The sequence below is a fragment of the Hyposmocoma kahamanoa genome, unplaced genomic scaffold, assembly GCF_003589595.1.
Source record: "Hyposmocoma kahamanoa isolate Upper Pololo Valley unplaced genomic scaffold, ASM358959v1 68, whole genome shotgun sequence".
NCBI lineage: Eukaryota > Metazoa > Arthropoda > Insecta > Lepidoptera > Cosmopterigidae > Hyposmocoma > Hyposmocoma kahamanoa.
In genome coordinates, this window is record NW_020653856.1 from 4106419 (window position 1) to 4129813 (window position 23395).

The 23395-nt window shown below is 36.6% G+C and overlaps 1 protein-coding gene across 3 annotated transcripts; it reads right to left on the reverse strand.

The window, feature by feature from the left end:
- Nucleotides 1-11894: 11894 nt before the first annotated feature.
- LOC113232305 lies at nucleotides 11895-14967 on the reverse strand. 3 transcript variants are annotated; one of them, XM_026466978.1, is made up of 3 exons: nucleotides 14873-14967; nucleotides 13931-14112; nucleotides 11895-13052 (listed from the first exon to the last, which is right to left on the reverse strand). In XM_026466978.1, the coding sequence occupies exons 2-3, from the start codon at nucleotides 14110-14112 to the stop codon at nucleotides 12470-12472; spliced, it is 765 nt and encodes a 254-aa protein (XP_026322763.1). In that variant the 5' UTR covers nucleotides 14873-14967; the 3' UTR covers nucleotides 11895-12469. The 3 variants fall into 3 exon arrangements, with proteins under 3 accessions (XP_026322763.1, XP_026322764.1, XP_026322765.1); XM_026466979.1 differs by lacking the exon at nucleotides 14873-14967 and adding an exon at nucleotides 14631-14722; XM_026466980.1 differs by lacking the exon at nucleotides 14873-14967 and adding an exon at nucleotides 14651-14671.
- Nucleotides 14968-23395: the final 8428 nt, after the last annotated feature.

The window sequence follows — 23395 nt, forward strand, 5'->3', positions numbered from 1 at the left end:
ATGCGAATGAAGCTTCATACTTGATACTGTCTTTTAATTTTGTCGAATGTTACTTATTTGACAGTAATTCTTTCGGACGGATGTCAAACGGAGATCGAGAGTAGACCCCCTGTTATAGATTTTTTTTATTGAATTTTTTCGGCTTTCAACAACGCCGTACGTAAGCGATTCAGGTTTATTGTTAAGCTAAAGCTAAAAAATCTTTAGGCGACATGCAAAATCGATAGATGGAAAGGAGGTATCTCTGTGTCTATTTGAAACGAACTCAATAACCTGCGTATGATTTATTAACTTTGCGACTTTACAATCTTGGTAAATGTATGCTGTACTTGTTTTTTTATCACCTTGTACTTCATTGATTCGCTAGAAATATTAAGGTTGTCTGTTTAAACTAGTCCACTTGTCTTTGTCCCGTACATGGACCATAACTCAACAGGACTAATCTCCTTACAGACGAAAAAAATCAAAATCCCGCCTTAAATTTTTGGTGGTGAAATTATAGGCACCTTGTCTCAGGGTCACGGGCGCAGTGGCAGGGCACCTCAGATCTTTGCGATTTTAGTCTCTGAGTTGCACTGCAACTGTTATGGACAGGCGTGTAGCTTAATATCAGGCGCACGACTTGCTCGTCCCGTCACTTGATGTTATAATAAAACCGACCTCAAAAGTCATTCGTCCCCTAGTTAAGTAAGGGACGTGGTTCCTTTAGACGTGGAATACTTTCTTCAAATTTAAATGGGACCACATCTGAGGTACCCTCTTTCCAACAAAAAAAGAATCATCAAAATCGGTTCACAAATGCGCCGGAGTTATCGCGTAACATACAAACCAAACAAAAAAAACATTCTGTCGAATTGAGAACCTTCTTTTTTTGAAATCGGTTAAAAAATGGCAATGGACATCAATTAATTCCACTTTAATATGAAATTATTCAAATATAGATCATGAGCCAAAATTATCTGAACTTTTGACAAATGCATATTTGCATCGATAGATGGCATTGCGTGTTACAAAATAATTTAAAAATTAACGCTTGCTAACATGGGTAAATGGCGCTAATCGTAAACAAAACAGAATAGCCGGCAGTATCTATAAAAATCTGTGCAGTAAGCGCCATCTAGTTGATTTGTTTGTTATCGTTAGAAATTAGAGTGACTGATAAATTGCAGGCATTGCAGCTCGTCAATGTAAAATAAATTAGTTACAAAAATAGTTATGTTACTCGTCGCGATATCTTGTGCAGCAATAGGTACTAAATACCCGACCACGCCCGATCTTGTTTCGCCATTAGCAGTCCTCTCGAGCTAAAAGATAAAACAACAACCACTATTAGCCATAATAATGATGGCGATGGAGTGACGGAGTCGAGATATAAGTTCTTCTCGCTGACTTAGATAGTTAAGCTAGAAATACAATATTAAAATGATTTGATTGTTCAAAAATATTTGAACATTTGATAAAAAACGTATTTTTAAATAATAATTTCTTTATTCGCAAAAACATTTGTACAGAAAAAATTAAGTAAGTAAAATGCATTTCTTTTACAAATCAACTGTGCAATAAACATTTGCTTTTTTTTAATTGCTTAAAAATTTATAAAATTTTGAATTATTCACTGTAACAAAAAATATAAACATTTGGTGAAAATGAACCTTACTCAAAATGTTTAGGTATTCTTTCGATGACCTTAAGTCCATTTTCATAAGAATTATTTTTATCAAATGTTTTCTATTTCTTGATCGCTTGTAAGAGGCTAAAACGGATTGATGTTCAATTTTAATAGAATAACTTCATTTAGTATTAGACAGGGGCTGTGTAAATTTGTATGTTATAGCTTTTCTAACTCTTTGTTTTGTCTTGCTAGCAAATGGGTTATATTAAGAAAAATGAGTGCATAATATTAAAATTGATACGTAGATCTCTTTGAATTTTTCAGTTGTTTGCTGTAATTTAAAGTTGTATTTTTAGGCAAACATTCCTTCGAATGGCAACTTTTTTTCCCGCTTAACTTTACCAACAATAATTTATGTTTTTATATTTTAGTGACCAACCTTTTGCTGTGCGATGGTCGAAATGACAGCGGCTCCAGAGCCCGATTCTCGTGCCATAGACAAACTATACGCCATGTGTACTAACTGTAATGTCAACGCCTATTTAAATTGGTTCCCTAGACGAGTTCCATGTCCGACTTCATTTCGAATTCATAGAAAAATATTAATCCGATAACTGTCGTATTGCGTTGGTGTCGCCATTCTAAGCCCTGTACTCTCGTTTTCGTCAGACGTTTGTCTAAAAAAATTACTGTCAAATAAGTAAAGCTTCATATTTCATATTATCTTATCGTTTGGTCGAGTATTACTTGTTTGATAGCAATTATTTTGGACGGATGTCGGACAGAGAACGAACGAGTCTCACGTACGGACAACGGCACACCAGACTACACATTTTTGTTCGAAAATCGCCTCCAATGCAACGGAACAAGATACGTCAATGTGTAGCTTGATGTGCTGGCGTGTGTACATTGAAAAAATACGATTACAATTCAAAGAACTCCAAATTTTCATGACGTCATTTTCTTAATTCTGTGTCAAAATATTATGCATAAATTATTTATAGTTCCAATGATTAGTACTATTTTAAGCTACGAGTACATTTGGTTGTTTAATTATAACAATAATTGTTATTTATGCAGTGTGACTGCTTTGTATTTGAATAGTTAAAATAAGTAGCGATACTACAAATATTGTTCTTAAAAAATCTCAGACGACATTCGTTGTTAAATTGTTATAAAGTGTCCTGAAACTATAAATACTTAAATACGTATTTTTGAGGTAAACTTTTGTTACTGGTTTCTTCATAAATTTCAAGGCGTGATTGTGAATTCCGGAAATTGTATAATCAGTAACTTTTACCGTGAGTTTAGTGTTGCTATTCGCTAGTGACTTTGCCCCAGCCATAGTATAATGAGATAAGTAGTTCAACTCCCGCCTGTTCGCCCGCTCGGATCGCAGGGTCGTTACATTATTATTTTTTGCGACAGCAATATACCTTTAGGCTACAACTATGTAACTACTACGACAGCACTACCGCTCGCTGTAGTTTGTGGCCTATAAATTTGAAAAAACTAGAAACCTTTGTTAAATACAATACTTACATATCTTAATTTTTTCACCAGTATTGCGGAGAATGATATCTCAATTGTGGGAGTATGATTATGAAATACAACTGAAATGCTGAATAAGTCTGAATTTGAGGCACTAGAGTTCAAACAACAAAAAACACAGAGCGAACACTTCAATTTTATAATGAATGACGCGATGACCCTCGCTGTGCAACGCGAGTGCACTGCGACACAATGCGAATGTGTGCATCCTTACAGGTCGCGCAGAGGGCGCGCATACCGCGCTGCTACGTTTGTAAGGAGTTACTGTTGGCGAAATATTGTTTGCATCGATTCATCTTATCGCTTCTTTAAAATACAATAGGACAAATCAGTGAGCCGTCTCGGTAATTCATGTCCCATCTGTATAGTGCAAACATCTAGTTCAAAACACTTTTACGCATTGGCATTTAATTCTAAACTTGATAATCTTGCGAAACTAACTTTGTTGAATTTGTAAGCAAAGAGTCGGCAGTCGGTATTTTAAAAAGTACTTATAGTTTAAAACGACCCTATGAATAAAGAAATAATTCAAAACTCCAGGAAAAGCATTATGGACCTTTATTATGGATTTGAGTAAAATAAGTTATTGGTTTATTGCTCTATTGTAATAGAAAGAATAGCAGTTCCAAGAGATACATATTCATCGTTGAAAATAATATTTTTTCAACTATACTATACTATCGAGTTCTTAGGTTTTCGCGATTGTTACACATAGGAAATGAAACTATTTTTCCGGATTTAAATCGTGTTTACGCTTGATTTAAATCCGGAAAAATAGTTTTATTTCCTATATACTATACTATACTAGAAGTTCCCAAACTCTTCAAGATTTGAAAACACGTATTTTTTTATATTAACGTAACACAAAAAATCAAGGAAATTAATGGTAGTGCAGTTTATATAGATAATTCAGGTTTTTTTTTTCAAATGCGGTAGCACCCCCTGACAGCATCCACGTCCCCCAATTGCTTCCAAGGACACTTCAGCGCCCACTGGGGGGACGGTAGGGACCACTTTGGGAAACTATAAACCATACACTACTTGTCTTATTTTACTATACCCCAGCGGTCAGAAGATAACAATTTTCTATACAAATATTTTAAACGTCCGCGATTTTAGACGCTGTCATGTCTAAAATAAAATACATTTTGTTTCAGCTGGTAATTACATCAAAACATATTTAAAAATGTCGTGCAATATTTCTCGATTAATTGATGTTTGTAGTATCGTGATGTGTTTGTAGTAAAGTCAAGTTTTGTTGTCGCCATTGTCATCTCGATGGAGTAGAGTCGGATGGTTCTTTATTGTGTAAATACAAGCAATAATATAAATTACTTGATTTGTTTCATTTAATCGTAACTTTTCCTTATAAATTTGCAATTTACGCCCGTATTAACAAATCTGTCTCAAGTGCAAGATACTTCATCTCCAGTAGTAGGACATCTGGAAAGAATTAGCATATTTTAAAAAAGCAATGTAGTCAAAAGGACGCACTTCCGCTGTAGTTTAAAGTTCTTTGTTAACTACGGTCAATAAAAATGGATCGTAAAAAAAATAGAAAAAACAGTATTTGTCTTAAGAATAGAAGTAATATGAAATTTATTTGGAGCCACAGCAAATTATTGAAACATTGTCTATAATTTCTGTATTAAAATTTACGTTATACTGCCGCTGTTAGTTATAATGGCGCATGTGGCATTATTTAAAAAAAATTGTTATGTACATTGCCGTTATCAGTACAAAAAGCCCGATCGGTCACTATTTTTATTTTTCCCTACCTAGGTTACTGTAAGTTACTACAAGAAAAACGTGATTATTTTCTCGCTTTTGAGTTTTTGTCACATGCGCCCTTTCAAGTACGGGTAGTATACATTGTTTATTTCTTTTTATATTTCATTATTTTTTATTTAGCACCGTAAACATAATGGGTCACGAGCACGTCGAGGTTGACACTTAAGATTTAAATACAACTCTATGTTTAAGATTTAGAAGCAATTCTATGCTGTCTAAGATTTAAATACAATTCTTTGCTGTTTGAGATTTCAATTCAACTCTATGCTATTTAAGATTTCAATCCAAGTCTGTGCTGTTTAATATTTAAATTCAACTGTATGCTGTTTAAGATTTCAATCCAAGTCTATGCTGTTGAAGATTTAAATCCAAGTCTGTGCTGTTTGATATTTAAATTCAACTCTATGCTGTTTAAAATTTAAAATCAACTGTATGAAAAACACTTTTCAATTTCAGAAATATCAAATCCAGCAGTGGTGTAGCAGTAGAGCTCCTCGTGAAATCTTACCTATTTGCCAGACGCTATACCAACTAAGCCACGGAACGAACCAACGGACCTCACGAATTTTTCTATGTGCTTGCGTCGTGTATTTGTACTTGGTCTTTCAACGACTCTTTAGTCGTAGCGCCATCTATGAGAAATCTTTGACAGATTTATCACCCAGTTAGTACCTTTACAGCTACCAGTCCTGGCGAGAGATGTCGCTATTCACTGTATTAATTAAATTTTTATTGATACATTGGACTTGTCAACAAAATGTCTCAGAATGACGGGCGCGGTGGCAGTGCCCCTCAAATTTTTGCAATTTAAAGCTCTGAGTGGCACTGCAACTGCTGTGGACCGGCGTGTAGCTTACCGCCAGACACACGACTTGTTCATCCCTGTGTGTCTATGGTGATACAGGGTTTCCTTAGTGCGGGGAAATGAGTGTTATTATTATTACTATTATTATTATTATTGAAAAGCAGCTATGAGTTATGCTAGCGATTAAGTTATTTACTGTTTTATTTGTCTAGATTTAAGCACTTACATTCTTTTTCCACTTCTTAGGCTTATGTGATTTTTTGTCCTGTTTCCATTTCTTATTTGGCTTCGGTTTATAACGTTTTGGTTTTGACCACCTCGAATTTTTACTGTCATCGTATTTAGTACCTTCGGGTTTGAATAAGGATTCTGTTTTCTGTTTCTTTTGTAGTTTTTGGCCTGTCCAGTAGTCTCTATCCTCCTGATTGTTGACTACCTTGGATTTAGTCGAAGCATCTTTACTTCTTGGGTGTTTCTGGTCATACGAGATGTAAGTTTCTTGATTCTGAATTGATTTTGAAGTAAACGGTTTTATTCCTGTAAAGTACTCTTGAACATTTTGTTTTATATTAGCCCAAATAGTGTCTTCGGGTTCATGGTCGTTTAATTCTATGTCAATTAAAGTTTCTGCTTGCTGGTTGGATCTTGGTCTGGACCAGATGTGTATGACGTCATTTTTGTTGTCTTGGCGATGAGGACGCACGAATCTTTTCTTTAATAGATGGATTAAACCTGTAAATTGTAAAATAATGGATAAGGATCGTAAAACAAATAATAACTACATAACATAATAAAACCAGTCTGTACAGCGCGTCAATGCCTACATCACGCGTCACTCGGAGCATAGGGTTGTCACATACTTATTTTAATTGCGCGGCGGATGTGCACACATACAAGCCGCGTTGCTACTTTTTATTTATTATTTATTTTGTGATACCATGTGACGGGAGTGTTCGTTCAGGGAAGTTCAGAAATAGGGAAGTACCCTACCTATTTCAGACGCCAAGCAGTAGTGTGAGCATAACCGCGTTTCGGTTTCGAAGGGTAAGGGTGCTGGTGGAATTACAGGCGCACGGGACCTGTCAACTTATGTCTCAGGGTGACGGGCGCAGTGGCAGTGCCCCTCAGATCTTAGTGATTTAAAGCTCTAAGTGATGCAGTACAACAGACACGTATGTTCAGTCGAACTACGACGCTGATTATTCTGCCAGGTCCCAATGTGAGCAGGTATAAAATTTTAGCGAAGCGTTAGTTTGTTGGAAAAACAAATACCTAGATACGAAAAAAATAGTTACATTTCCAATAAGGTAGTGTATGTAGAAGTAAATTATTTTAAGTTGAACTATATTTTTTTTATAATACCAGGTGACGGCACGAACAAGTCGACACGCCTGCTCATACCATTTGCAGTGTTAGTCAGAGCATTACATCATAAAGATCTGAGGGCATCGCCACCTTTGTTCAAAACTCTTAACATACTACCACTGCCTTGTATGTACATTTTTGAGGTGTCTAATTTTGTCAAAAAAATTATAAACTTTTTAAAAGGACACGGGACGTTCACAACAGAAATGTAAGACACCCAGACAGATTAGTAAATCACAGTAGTACCAAATTAAGTTACTACCAGAGACAATGTGGAGCCATGTTTGTGAAAATATATAATACTTTACCCTCTAATAATATAAAATATATAAATAGTAATCATTTATTTAAACGTAAGCTGACGTCATGGCTGAGAGATAAAAATTTCTACTCTATTACAGACTTCTTTTCATATAAAGCTTTTCAAATTTGGCTATAAGTATAATTGATTTGACCTACAATGACATGAATTTATTTTATTATTATTATTTTTTACTTCTGCATGACATGACAATAGCTTACAAGTACTTGTAACATGTATAATTAATAACTATAGCTACATTACTACAATTAGCTTCAGATTTATAAAATTTGTTTAAAAATGAAAGAGATTTGTAATGTATTATATATATTGACTATGTATTGAAATAAAATTAGAACTTTAACTGTTTAACTGTCTACTGACATTATTTGTAATTTAATCAATTTAATTCAATCACTATAAGTATAATTTTGCATGCCAATTGTGTTCCATCTTTTGTTCACCATATTTTAAGCAAATAAATTTTCATTTCATTTCCACTGCGCCTGTTACCCTGAGACATAAGTTGACAAGTCTCATGTGCCTATAATTTCACCAGCATCGTTACCCTACACAACCGGAACACAGTAATGTAACCATTACTCCTAGGTGGTAGAAATAGGTAAGGTGGCAGTACTTCCCTTGGCGAGCTCTTTCACAAGGAGCTCTACAGCTTTCGCCATCTATTTTTAATAATTTCGTGATTTGTGAGGAAGGCATTGCCTTGTTCCCTCCTACTATAGATCGTAACTCTGAAAAAGGTCAATATTCTGTCTTATTTCTAGATAGCACTGATCAAAAGCCTGGAAGTGGTTAATTTTAGATAAATGGCCATAGCCATATAAATTAATTTCTCTGTAATATGAAATCGAAGAAGTCGTTTTCTTACTTGTAATTTTATTCAAATATTGGTCATGAGCTAAAATAATTTTCTGAACTATGACAAATATGCGTGTCAACAGATGGCATAGCCGCCAGACCCAAGTAGAATATGTAGAGGATCTCGACGTGCTTGTAAAATTAAAGACGAATTAAGTTGACTGTAATATATTGGCAATAGGTAGCTGGTTTACAGGAGTAGTGCCATTAATCGCTAAACAGTGGTGGTTTCTTATGAAAGTACAATTCAAAAGTGAACGTCCTTTTTGACCTTTTTGAGTTCATACAAAAAGTTCGTTAAATTGTGTGTGCGTTCGCAATAGATGGCATTGTGTTTTACAGACTAGTTTATAAATTAACTCTTAATAATATGGGTAGCTGACGCTAATATTAAACAAAGTACAAGAATATCAGGCAGTATCCATAAAAATGGATGCAATAAGCGCCATCTAGTTGATTTGTTTGTTATCACTAGAAATTAAAGTAGCTTTGATAAATTGTAGCTCGTCAATGTCAAACAAATTAGATAAAAAATAGCTATTTGGTACACGTCGCCACATCTGGTATACCAATACGTACTAAATACCCGACTACGCTGTTTTGTATTGCGATTACAGTCCATGCTCCCACGTAAAGAATCATAAGATCAAACTCACATCTTGGGGATGTTTTAATGCATTGAAAGGACTAAACATACGCATTATTTTTCATGCATTATATATTTTTTTTGCTTTCGATAGATTATGTAGAAGAACTCGATGTCTATATAGTGCGTGTGTACTCTATGTGCATCATTTATTCTGCCTATACCTTTTTATTAGTGATATCCTTGCATCATATTGTAATACCTTTTCTGGGCTTTTATATTTGCTTTTTAAGCGTCTGCCATTTACTTTGCTTTTTAACCGACTTCAAAAAAAAGGAGTAGGTCCTCAATTCAACTGTATGTTTTTTTGTTGTATATACGTATGTTACGCGATAACTTCGCCACTTGTGAACCGATTTTAATGACTCTTTTTTTGTTGAAAAGAGGGTACCTCCATAGTGGTTCCATTAAATTTTGAAGAAAATCATCCACCTCTAAGGGTGGCTGTTCATCATGAAGAGTCATTTTTACAAATAGCGCGTAAATTTTATTATAAGGAGCAATTATTTTAATCGTTGATTTTGCTATTCTCCAATTCAAGGCGTTTTTCTCCCTCAATATACTTTGAGTAGTGAGAACCGATTTTTATTATCTCCTGTGTCAAGTTCCGTATAGTGGCGAACTAGGGGATGAATCCGGGTTTGCGCACTTTCCGGTAACCGATTTCAATAAAACTTGGCAAATAGATGTAATTCCACGTACTTTTGAGGTCGGTTTTTTTAGTACTCTGTACTGAGATTATTTAAAATTTTCTTTAGTCAAAACTTGAAAAAATTATTGCTTAGCAATACGACCCTATTGCACTTTGTTTTTTGTATCTTTATTATGGATGGCGTACCATTAAAATATTAGCCCCCTGAGCTAAGATGATAATACAAAAAAAATGTTTATTTTTGGTATATTTATCATGTTTTGTCAAAGGTTACGGAACAAAAGTTGTTATTGATGTTAGGCATCTAGTCTCGTTAAGTATTTAAAAAATAACCCTGTATAAATAACAGAAAGAAGGATGTCGAAAGCTGAACAAATAATTATAAAATCAAGCAAGAACAGTTCATGGACTTTGCTATTATAATTTTACGTTTTAATTTATGCAATTGCCTTTTTTGATGCTATTATAATGAATCACAAGTATTGATAGGTCTCTTTAATTAATGCACATCGTCAAAAACACTGGATCACAAAATATATGGGATGTTGCCAGCTTTCTTTTAACCATAAAACTGGCATTACTTTACACTTTTCTGTTGAATGCGTAAGAAGATTCTCAGAGCTAAAAGAGAGAAGAAGAATCCAGAACAGTACATCAAGTTATATGCATTCTTTTACGAATATCATCTATAATTCAACGAAACAAGATCCGCAGTGTGAAACTTGATGTGATTTTATCAGCAGTAGCCATTGACTTACAATTATATGGACGTCGGGTCCGCGCTAAAAAGTGTCCGCACTTGTAAGGCGCTAAAATCATATACAGAGCGCCAAACTCCGCTTTAGTCTTCATTTGTTCGACTGACAGCGCGATACTGCGATGACATTACAATTTAAATTTCGAATAGGTTGACTTGGGACATTTTTTTCGTGGTTTTTGTATTAGACCCGTCGTCCATTTATTTGTAAGTCAATGGCAGTAGCAGTAGAGTTAGAGAGTAACATTTTCATACAAAACTGAGGGCATACTTGCTTGGGATATATTTAGTACGTTTTGATGTACACGTTAGTTACCGAAAGGAGTTAGTAACTTCTAATAATAGTGCTTGACGTTGTACATAAAGGAATTTTTGCAAGAGCAGTTATTGTTGATAACTCGTGTTCAAGTGTAAGGGCTATTCAAGAATACTATAATGCTACAGAGTGCTGAATATGTGTCATAGATTATTACGCTGTGTTAAGAGAACTGTTCTACCTGGCCTAGTACTTTGATCGCATCGAGTATATATTTGATGGCTATTGAAATAATATAGGAGATGTAGCTGAAGAGTTCATCCAGGGAAATACTGGTACCTTACCTATTTCTGTCGCCATGCTGTAATGTGAACATTACAGTGTACCGGTTTTGAAGGGTAACCGTGCTGGTGAAATTACAGGCACTTACTGGACTTTTGTCTCAGGGTGAAGGGCGCAGAGGCAGTGCACCTCAGATCTTTGTGGTTTAAAGCTCTGAACGGCACTGCAACTGTTATGGACAGGCGTGTCGTTTACCATCAGGCGCATGACTTGTTCGTCCCACCACTTAATATCATACAAAAAAAACCATTATTTCTCCTAAGGCCATGGTTTTCTCAAATCTGTAGAGAATGTTTTATTTTCTTCGAAAATGATTCTAAAGTTGTAACTTTTGCATATGTCGTTGCGTTTAGTGTAATAAGGTCACATTTTCACAACTTTTCCAATGTTGACAACTTTTCCAATTGGATTTATGGGCTTTAGATCGCAAAAATCCAAATGGCAGTGTCCTTCGGATCTTTGCTATTTAAAGCTCTGAGAGCCATTGCAACTGTTATGGACAGGTGTGTCGCTTACCACCAGGCGCACGACTTGTTCGTCCCGTCACTTGGTTTCATAAAAAAAACCGTGTTTACTCAATACCAGTGAGTTTTATTACTTGATATCCAAAAACTAGAATGTTTATGTTAAGCGCGTACGCAAGACCCTCAGTTGTAAATAGATGATTTTTTGAATATTTTTTTAATGTAACAGTTTAAAACGCATGCAAGTATCTCCTCACTCACAAAACTTGTATTAATGCATTTGTGCAGAAATAGAGCCTTATGTAATCTACGACGATCTCGCAATAGGCGCTGGTAATGGCATATCTATGAATAATAGCTAGGTTTGTCAAAAAAATAATACTGAATTGTATTATTATGGGTTTATTGCAAAACCAATCTCTTTATATTAAAAAAAACATACAATATCACGTAGATTCAAATACCTGAATCAATCCCATTATCATTAAACAAACTACACTTTATACATTTTTAAATATAAATATAAATACCTCATTTTACTAAACATAATAATAAGTTAAGTAATATTATTATAATCTCATTCTTCTCTGTCGTTTAAAGAAGATATATTTAAAAAAAGAGAAAAGAAAAAGATTTTAGCTACCAAGTAGCCACAAAGCAATGATTTCTTAGCTTTTCGCTATTGCTATTAGTTGTCCTCAGACTTGTTCCCTGAACGATGTATCTTGGACCTTTTCAAGACGAAATTGAATAGGTATTATTCAGTGGCATGTTCCATCGTCGTCACTTTCCGTCCGATGAGATGGAGGTGGAATGCGCACGTAAATATTTAATAATAAAAAAACAATTCTATATATGTTATATTTCTATAACAATTATATACTTAAATTCGCGTATGTTTGTTTTTTCAAACAAACCAACGTTTCGATTGGGACCCGTAAACAGCCTAAAACGTTAGTGCTTTTGAAAAAAAAAGGGAAGAAATATACACAATTGTAATACAGAAAAAAAATAGTTTTAAATTTCTAACACAACTCAGAATACAAAACTATTCAAGACCACCATCCAAATCATTATTAACTTCTTCAACCAGCTTACCTTGCTGAGCGTCAAAGAATCCATTCTTCAAATAGTTAAACAATGGATTGGGTATCTCATTCTCCTCGGAATTACCAACCAATTCCGCGGTCCCGGAATTTCCAATATTAATATCCGAACACGCCAAGAACTGCTCCTGATTACCGCATCCAAGACCTTGGGTACCGTTGTTGCAGATACCCCAATTGTTACCAGCAGTGTACCTCCATTGCAAGACACAATGTTCACATACTAAATCTCGTGGAAGCCTATAATTGACGTTGTATGTCGTACTACCTCTAGTTGGATAGTATTTCGTGCCGCCATTTTCGAGTTCTAACACGTATTCGTCGAAGCATTCCTGATCATTTCTTTCAGGATCCGGGCATATTTTGAACTCCCAGAAGCCCAAATGTGAAGCAGTTATTTGCACCGTTGTTGTGATTGGGGAGCCTGGCGTGTATCGAGCGACGATGATTCCGTCCCCGTAAATGCCACCAAGCTCGTGAGGTCTTGGTTCAGGTATGTTGTACGCGTCGCCACAAATACCACACCTGAAATTTAATTGCGGTCTGTTTTTAGACGTTATGTTGCCATAGTTAGGAGTTTCATTCGTTTCTAGATTCTCTCTCAGAATCAACGTGCACGATAATTTGAAGTCCTGTCATATGAAGGCAAGATGACGTCAAAATACATGGGCGTAATCTGGATCCCTGTTGTCCGTAATAAAGATTAATTATTATGATTATTATTTTGCAGCAGAAAAGAGCTGTAAAGTAAGTAGTGTGGAACGTTTTTGAATTGAGCTATCTCAGTACCTAAAAAGCGCTTTGCTTCTTCATCAATAGTGCGTACAACAAAAGAAGGAGAGACAAACTCTACACGGCCCGTATTTCCCAACAAGGACAATTTAGAACTATGATGGGCTCCGGATGAGGAGGTCTCGATTGGCGGTAGAACCGATTTAGGAAATAAACTTTTTTAAATTGGTTCTGGATTAGTTCCGGGTGGTGCTTTGGTACTTCCTAGCTCGGGACCATGTACCATAAAGTTATTTTTAGAGAAACGCGTAGGTACCATAGTTGGTCTCATAAGCACTTAACATTAGGATATTTCAATGCAATCCGAAAATAGTTAGAGCAAAGAAGCAATTGGATTTATGGAGTAATAACATTGTTCAAAATTAGGTACCAGTCTAGTGACTGCTCATGTTTTATCACATGGGATAGAGATTTAAGGGATCGGGATGTATTCTCATGCTCACTGTTATCTGTAAGATTTATTCCTTTAAGACATTCTTGGAAAAAAGTTGATTAAAAGAGACTAGTTAAGGAATTTTAACCACCTCTAAAAGTCATATATTTACTGCCTCATGCAACGGTATTCAACATCAACAATATAGAATAAAAATAATTTGAATTTATATACTCACTTGCCCCCGTTGGTAGACCATTGCACAGAGAAGCCCCCGCAGTTTAGACCATCGTCATCATAGTTATGCTTAGTGGGGAAGCCGAATCTCCAAGCTGATGCTCTCGAAGGAGGCTGGAACACTCGACCATGGCCCAACGCGCATGCCAGCAACGACGCTAGGACGAGAATGGTTGGTGACATCTGAAAGGTAGTTTTTAGTGTGAAATAGCCTTGTAAAGGGCTGTCTCATGACTAGCAATTGGATGTAAGTTTCATAGATTTATGAAGGATGAAAGGGAGGTACTTGCTCTGCAGTAACGGCTGAAAAATGAAAATGAAATAATAATAATAATAATAAATAATAATAATAATAATAATAATAACGCACACACTCAACATGTTGTGAAACAAAATGTTGTAATTTTAATTATTGAAAAAAAAAAAAAAATCTAAGCTGTGTCTAATATGTATGTCTAAATAGTGTTGTGTGAAAAATAAGTCGTCAGTACAACATTAAAGCGTGAAACACTGTTGTTGTTCGTCTCCTCATTTTATATTATAAAGTAAAATTAGACCCGCCGCGGTCCCGACCCGCACCTGCTCTCGCCGTGTTTCACGCTTAAGTATTTATTTATTTTTATTTTTACATTTTAAGAAAATTGACGGATAAATAATACAATTATAGTATACCTAAATATGAGTAACCCAATGCTATTTACGAATTGATACCAAGATTGACCAATCACAAAGAAAAAATTCGTCGATCCGACTGGACCAGTGTCTGTTGCGACAACGTACTCTTCAAATCCACCTTTGTGCTTGTTGCGGATATTTGTGTTGGATTTGAACGGCTTTTTTTGCTGTATCGATTAAAATAACAAAATGGATTATTTTCGCTAAAATGATGAAAATGATGGTAGTAAAAACATGATAATAAAAATAAATATTGCGTTCAATTTACCTTTAAATTTTGGGACTTAATGTTTTTATAAGTAAGTCCTGTTGAGGTTGCTTTACAACGTTTTCCGTGTGTAAAGGAAGTTCTTACTGCGCATCGGCGCCGTTAACCTGTGTTTTATACGTAAATTTATGTCACCCTTGGAAGGGCTTATCACAAGGTACTCCAGATAGCGATTTTGTGGCATTTATCATCGGTTTATACAATTCTATTATTTTTCAATCACTTTCTTATCTAGATAGAACGATTAAATGAGGGCTTGACATGTTTTTGAGGAAGTAAGTATATGATATGGAAAAGTAGGAAACGATATGAATACTAAATAGCGCACGCAACAGTGATGTAGGCATCACAAACACGTAGGATAGTGATCTGCGTCGAATTTTTTTTTTGGATACATTTCAGAGTCTCCACTGTTCCTAATTCACACTCCGGCCTTATGTCAATGACTAGGCCTTCGTTTGAAGCGCTTTGCATCCTTCTTCTTAGTACGTATGGCAAAGGAATGTAAGCGTAGTCCACATTTGTTTCAACACACGGGACTTCGAAACCGTAACACAAGTGTCACGCGGACAAACGACACGACCTAATGTCACGCACTGGGCCTTTGAGACAGCACGTACATTTTGCCGTGTCATACATTTATGGCGTGACAAGAACGTACAACATCGCGTAACATTATAGCAAGTGTGGACGGTGTCACATGTCACGGCCCGATCTGTCCGAAGGTGGTTACTTCAAAGGATTCAAATTTTCTGCCCTTGTCCGGGTGTGAGCAACCGTCCACACTTTTGTTTTTACCACACGTGACAGACACGATACAATTTTTTGCTAGAGCCTGGACGCAGTCGATGCGCACACGCCGCGCAGTGGATGAACAAAGAAGCTTGCTTTTCGTAAGATTTGCGGTGCCGCACTACGCTGCTGCCGTTAATTGTGACATTTAAAGAAACCAGTAAAAAAGTGACAGGTCGTCACTATTATTATTATTTTCTAGGTGAATAAGGTATGAAGTTACCGCACGAGAAAAGTAGATATGTTTTACTAATTTCATTTCTTTTTTTTGCACACTATTTTCTCGGTTTTGAGTTTTATATCCTATTACTTCAAATCAATTTGAACTTTTTTGTTTAGAAGGTTAGATTCAAAATGCCAAGTAATCCTTTGCACCAAAAATGCTCTTCCAGCTGCTGCTCTTTAAGTGTGACTTGACCCTTAGTTGTACCTAATAAGCTACATTTAATTTTGGAAAATAACTAATCAGGAGAAAAGTTTAAAGGTTCTGTGAACGAAATTCGTCGATATTTTTTTAGGATTAAATAGAAAAGTTATAACATTGCCTATATGCATATTGTCGGTGTTTTGGAAAAAGGGTGAAAGCGTCATTTCGACAATTTTTTCAGAACAGCATGTTTTAGTTTTTCACGACTGTTTTAAAATATTTACGTCCTTTTAAAACTTAGACTTAATTAAAACCAAAATTGAATTTGAAAAAAGACGTAAAATACTTAAAAACAGTCGTTAAAACCTAAAGTATGCTTCCCTGAAAAATTTTCGAAGTAGCGCTTTCGCTTGTTTTTTAATAACTTGATTTTTCAATTTTTGAATGTGGCTTTATTATTCCAAGGATACGGGTAAGTTATTGAATAAAATTTCACCCCATTGACAATATTTTTTTTTATAAAACACCTTACTTATATCGTTATATAAACGCAATAACAATCGAACATCTATCTGTAACAGAACGTAGGTATAGATTTAGATAATAGTGCGTAATTTTTGACTACTGACTAAAAAATAAAATGCAAGTGCTTCGAGAAGTTCGTAATAACTTTTGTGAATAAATAAACATTAGACAACATCACGTACTGATCCCAAAGTAAGTAACTAAAGCACTTTTGTTATGGAAATCAGAAACAACGACGGCACCACAAACACTCAGACCCAAGACAATATAGAAAGGTTTAGTTTCCTACATTGACCCAGCCGGGGATTGAACCCGGGACCTCAGAGATGGCGACACCATGAAAACCGGTGTGCAAGCCACTCAACCACAGAGGTTCGTCACACACATTCACATTAACATTTCAGTTTATGTTTATTAAAAAATGCACTGTAAATAATCAGCGAGATGTTAGTTAACTGTATTTAGTTAACAGTACAAATACAGTTAAGTAGAAGAGTTATCAGAGTTTGCCGAGTAAACAGCAGCACGAGTCGGACGGAGTTTCCGAGGTCTTAACACAAACTAGCCCGCCTTCTTTATACAGTCACTGTAACGTGTGAGGAGCGTATAGGATTGCGCGCAGGGTAGACTGCACGCGCAAATGCGCGCGATTACCTGTTTGAACATTTTTAAGCAAACGTTCTTTCGCGCGCGATCACTCGTGTTCGTTTTTGTTACAACGGAAAGAGCGTCCTTGTAAAGGCTAATAGCGCAGGATAGACCGCGTGAAACTGACGCATGTTGGAGTGAGCGATTTTTTCCTTCCCTTTCTTCCCGAATCTTTCCCTTTTCCCCACGCGCTCAATTGAGCACGACTGCTGTATCACGCGCAATAGAGTCTCTGTGTAAAGCCCGCTGATGCCTAAACTGAGATCAATTTTTTTAACAATTCAATGTCATTGCAAGGTTTATTATCTCGATGATTATGTGTAACCTTTTGTGACACCGTCTTCCTATGCGGTTGGATGACAGACAGACGAAGGGTTCGTGTTATTTGGTTTTAGCTGATTATGTATGTGTGTTTGTTGTGAATGTCTTGACAAATACAGCCTCGACCCTCAGCCTTATCTTTCAATGACCTACTTACCTAAGTTAATAAAGACGATTCTTCCCTATTTTGAATGGGCTTTGACATTTGTCGGTGTACAATTCAGTTGAATCCGTATAGTACGTGTGTGGTTAGAAGAAAATCAGACTTAAAAATTTATAAATGAAAGTAGGACTTGCGATGCGTGATTGTAAATGATTTTAATATTTGACTCTTTAGTAACTTTAACTGCCTCCGTGACCGAATGGTTACCATGCCTTCCACCCAGGGGTCTCGAAGTCGATTCCCGTGCCGGAAGAAATATTTGTATGGCCTACATCAATTTCTCTCGAGAGTTTGGGTGTAATTTGTGGTTGTCTATGTGTGTGTCCATGTTTCCGGTGTTACAGGGTTTCCCTATGAGTGTGTGCGTTATTATTATTAAGAGACCAGGGAAAGAATGATCAGAGTCACTTACAACACATTTTGAGTTAATAATACCGCCATCCTGTACGGTAAACGCTGAGCGTATTTTGCCTAAATCAGATAAAGGCTAATAAGGTTCAATGTCCTGAAAAACTCTCTGTCACAAAAATGTTAACGACTAAATTATTTATAATGTTTTTTAGTTCAAATGGATTACGTAGCGATTACATACATTTATGTCAGCATGACTTTATTTCAGGTACTATTTATGCGTCTCTTTTTACCAATATTTAAAGTTTCTCTAAATTAAAAATTCTTTTTTCCTATATTTCTCCTCAAGTGACTTTGATCATTCTTTCCCTGGACTCTTCAATTACTAATCCTGTCATTCGAATGGCAAATTAGTAACCTATTAATTTTCGTATTCAAACGATATGAAAGATCATTCATTACTAATCCATAGATTCCATAGAACATTTCTGCCCAGCCCTCTCTGACATATGGTAAATACCGTAAATGAGACGAGGACAGGGATATATTGAAATGGACATGGTGAATGGTTCAGAGTTGTTCCAACATAAAGATCATTCGATTTGTTCACCTGACCGAATGGCAGGAGGGGTATTTGGTATCGGTAATCACTCAATTGCCGTTTTACTTGTAAACATTGGTATTTGTTTAAACAAACAAATACCTATACCGAAAAAATTGGTTAATTCCCTAAGTTATATACACAATTCGTTTCAGAAGTCCGTGTTGGAAATTAAGTTATGATAATAATTAATTATAGAGCCAACTTTGAGTAAGAGGTCAATCGTCGAATACGACTCGGTTGAGCAGCTTTCGGGAAGCTCCGGGACGCCTTCTCGTCCGCAATACCGCAGTCCTTGAAGACAAGTCTTCGAGCAGTCCGTGTTGCCAGGGATGACCTACGGCTCTGAGACGTGATCACTTACTACGGGCCTCATAAAAAAGTTCAAAGTCACTCAAGGAGCAATGCAACGTGATCGAATCAGAAATGAGGAGATCCGTAGAAAAACGAAAGTCACTGACATAGCTCACAGGATTAGCAAGTTGAAGTGGCAGTGGGCAGGGTTTATAGCTCGTAGAACTGACGGCCGTTGGGGCAGAAAGGTTCTCGAATGGAGATCACGCATCAGAAGGTGTTCAGTGAGACAGCCCCCTACTAGGTGGGCGGATAACCTGGTAAGGGCGGCGGGTAACCGATGGAGGCACGTTTCGTCGGCTAGTCTGGAAATCTTTGGGGGAGGCCTATGTTTAGCAGTGGACGTCTTCCCGCTGATATGATGATGATGATGAATAATTAATTTTAGTCAGTGTTGTATGGAACAATATGTTATTTCGATATCCCAACTATTCTTGAGTCTAGATGGTAGGAGTAGGTATAGTTCAAGAAATATTATTTGCACCGATTAATGATAAGATTCGACGTTAACACAAGACGGGGCGAACAAGCACCTGATGGTAAGCTACACGCCTGTCAACAACAGGCGCAGTGTTACTCAGAACTTCTGCCACTGCCACTGCTCCCGTCACCCTGAGACATAAGTTGATAAGTCCCGTGTGACTGTAATTTCACCAGCACCACTCCAAAACCGGAACGTAGTAATGATGGCATTACCGCTTGGCGGTAGAAATAGGTAAGGAGGTAGTACTTCCCTGCACGAACTCTATTACCAGGAGCTCTATTGCTACTTAAATTACTGTATAATTAAGGTTTACCATTAAGGCTCAACTGGCAAATAGTAGCGAATATTCTATTTTCATATAAATTCCGGTTACGGCAATCGGCGACGACTGCTGTGTATTCTTTTTCATATCAATTGTATGAAAATAGAATAATTGCTTCTAGTTGCCGGTTGCTTGTATTATCCAACACAAGACACACGTCCTTGTGGAAGAGTTCGTCCAGGGTAGTACTACCATCTTACCTATTTCTGTCGCCAAACAGTAATGTCAGCACCCTTACCCTTCAAAAACGGAACACAGCTATTGTGTCCATAACAGCTACAATGCAGCTCAGAGCTTTAAATTGCAAAATGATCTGTGGTGCATTACCACTGCGCCCGTCACCCTGAGACATAACTTGACAAGTCGCCACAAATTACAGGCACATGGGACTTGTCAAATCATATCTCAGGGTGATGGGCGCAGTGGCAGTGCGCCTCATATCATGTGCCATTGCTATTGTTATGGACAGGTGTGTAGCTTGCCATCAGACGTACCACTAGTTAGTCCCGTCACTTGATATTATAAATGAAAAGAAACGGTGTCATTCAGAATCTTTGTACTTACAAAAAGAAACTCTGAAAAAGAGTGGAACATTGCTTTGTAGTCTGGGTGTTCGATAATTTGAAATGAGGTTATTGGTGTGACTGACTAACATTTGTGTCTTCACCATTGTCTACTAATATAATATCTAGTAAAGTTGACGAAATATTATTTGCACCGGTTCGTCTGTCGAGAATCTAGATCTAGAACGGGACAAAAGAAGGAGCCGTTGCGGTAACACACGTGTCATCTGTATATTGCAAAAACTATACACATTTACGCACTGGTGAACTCTAAACTTGATAATCTTTGATAAAATTTTTCTGAATTGGTTCCAGTTGCCAAAAACGACCAGGAGCCCAATCGCGTTATTTTGCAGAAGTTTACCCATTGAACGAAAGAATGTCGAATTAATGACACGTCGATGACGTAGTCTACTAACTATTTGACATAAGTACATTACTGTTTAAACAAGATAAAAATTAAGATACGCATATCTTCATGATACTTTTGGTAAGGCAATATCGATCGTTAGTGACTCATTAAATGAATGAAAAATGATTTTAGCACAATAACAAACTGAGAAGAACGAGCAAGAAATTCTAGGGAATGCTCTTTTGAAATAAACATAAATGCTATGGAATACACTTGGAATCAAATTTGTGTGGAATCTAGAGCCCTGTCTCTTGTACCTTTATCTAACACGTAGTCATCAATTTTGTAATACGACTTTTCAATCAAAATTATTTATAATGTAGTTTTTCAACTTAGGAAATGGTAATCCTAATATATGCTCCGGAATCTTATTGTAAAGACGTCCACAGTTCCATGTAAAAGAGTACCATGAGTTTGGACTTAGCTGTAAGGTTAATATTATGGATATCTTCTTTCTTGTTGAATTTATGTATATTTTTACGCCCATAGAAAATATTTGAGTAAATGTCATGTATCATGTATCATGATACCAGTCTTCTTAAGGTTTTCTCTGAGAAAAACCTAAACGGTACACAGAACTGGCACATAGTTATTGTATTATTATCAAACTTTAAGAATATAATGTTTAACGACGTTTTTTAACAACTTTTTTTCTGCCCTTCACAAATACACACATCAAAAGTATCTAGGGATCAAGTACGTTTAAGAGTATTGCTGCAATTAGGGTTAATTATATTAACTTTTTTGTATCGCTATTGATACTTTTTAGTGAGTTTTAACATTTAAATAAGGAATATTGTTTAAAATTCGATAATAAGAAGAAAATCGATTGTCAATGTGGTTTTGTATAAAAATGAGTTATAGCGTTTTGACAAAATCATTACAATATCTGCATCGGAACCGAAACAATTTACATTATTATGGAGAGACGACATCATTTAACCCGAGAAGTGATGATGCGAGCCGTCGGAATGTTGGAAGCTGGTTCCAGGCAACGTGCTGTGGCTTTCACTCTTAACACTACACAGAGCGTCATAAGTCGCCTCTGGACGCGCTATCGCATGACGGGCAGCGTGGCCGAGCGACATGGAGGACGATCTCGCATCACGACTCGCAGACAGGACCGGTATATCCAAAATACTGCTCGACGGAATCGTACCATGACCGCCATGATGTTGGTTACGAGGCTCCACAGCTCCTCAGGCTTGCTAATAAGCGATCAAACAATCCGAAATCGTTTACGTGAAGTGGGTCTGCGATCCCGAAGGCCGCTCAGAGTTCCACCTATTGCATCCTGCAATCGCAGGACCCGTTTACGATGGGCTCGCGAACACAGAAACTGGGAGGAAGAAGACTGGCGCTATGTGTGCTTTTCGGATGAATCCCGCTTCGGTATGAGACCGGATACAAGACGTACTCGAGTTTGGAGAACATCTGGACGTCATGAACGTTTGAGATATTGTCAGGAAGTTCATCCATGTGGTGGGGGAACAATAATGATATGGGCCGGTATTTGGATCGGCGGAAGAACCGATCTCATTTGGATCAGGGGTAACCTCAATGCTCAAGTTTACGCAGAGAGGATTGTTTCAGATGTTATCATCCCTTTGCGAGGCCAGTTGGGTGATTCATTTCAACTAATGCATGACAACGCACGTCCACACACGGCTAGAGTCGTAACACGCATTCTTGCCGAAGCTCGTATCAACGTTCTGCCGTGGCCTGCTCAATCGCCAGACCTCAATCCAATTGAGCACGCATGGGATATGCTTCAAAGAAGAGCTGTGCCGAGTATGCATACCGTACATACTCTACAACAATATTTTGACTTGTTACAAAACACATGGGCGGGCCATTCCTCAAAGTGATTTTGATGAACTCATCTTAAGCATGCCAAATCGCTGTAATTGTGTGATTCGTGTTAATGGTGGAAATACAGATTATTAATTTTCTTATCTTTACAATAAAAATGAGCAAAATCATCATTTTCGCCATTTTTTTGTCATTTAATTGACGCCGTTAATTTGAGTTTTTTCCCACAATTTGCAAAAACATCAATTTTAGTTTATTTTAATTAAATATAGGGGTAAGCGGTTAAATAAAACATAAGCATTAAAGTAAGAAGTCGTCCTGGAAGACTGGATTTGGTAAATATTGCTTAAATAATTTTTATTTCAAAAATATTCACTTGATCCCTAGACACTTTTGATGTGTGTATATTATATTGTATATTATATTCTAATATTCTGCAAAAAAAACATACCAGGATATGTTTATAAATTTGTTATCAATTGATTTCTATTAAAGATATGATTACGATCTTATGTGCATCATTCATCGCCGCTTCCTCCTTAACGCTAACAGCAAATAATTTAATTAGATATATCAATGGAGTGTTTAATTAGGTACGAATCCGATTAATTAACTTTTGTACAGAATTCTTAGGTTGCGTAATTGTTACACATGCTGAGAATCATACAATTGTTGCTTAAATTTAGAATTAAAGTAAAATTGGAGTCGCCATGATAATGTAAATATCGTCGGCTTATTGTAAGAATCCATCATCCATCATCCATCAAGAAAATCATCACCTCTAAGGGTGGCTGTTCACGCATGAAGA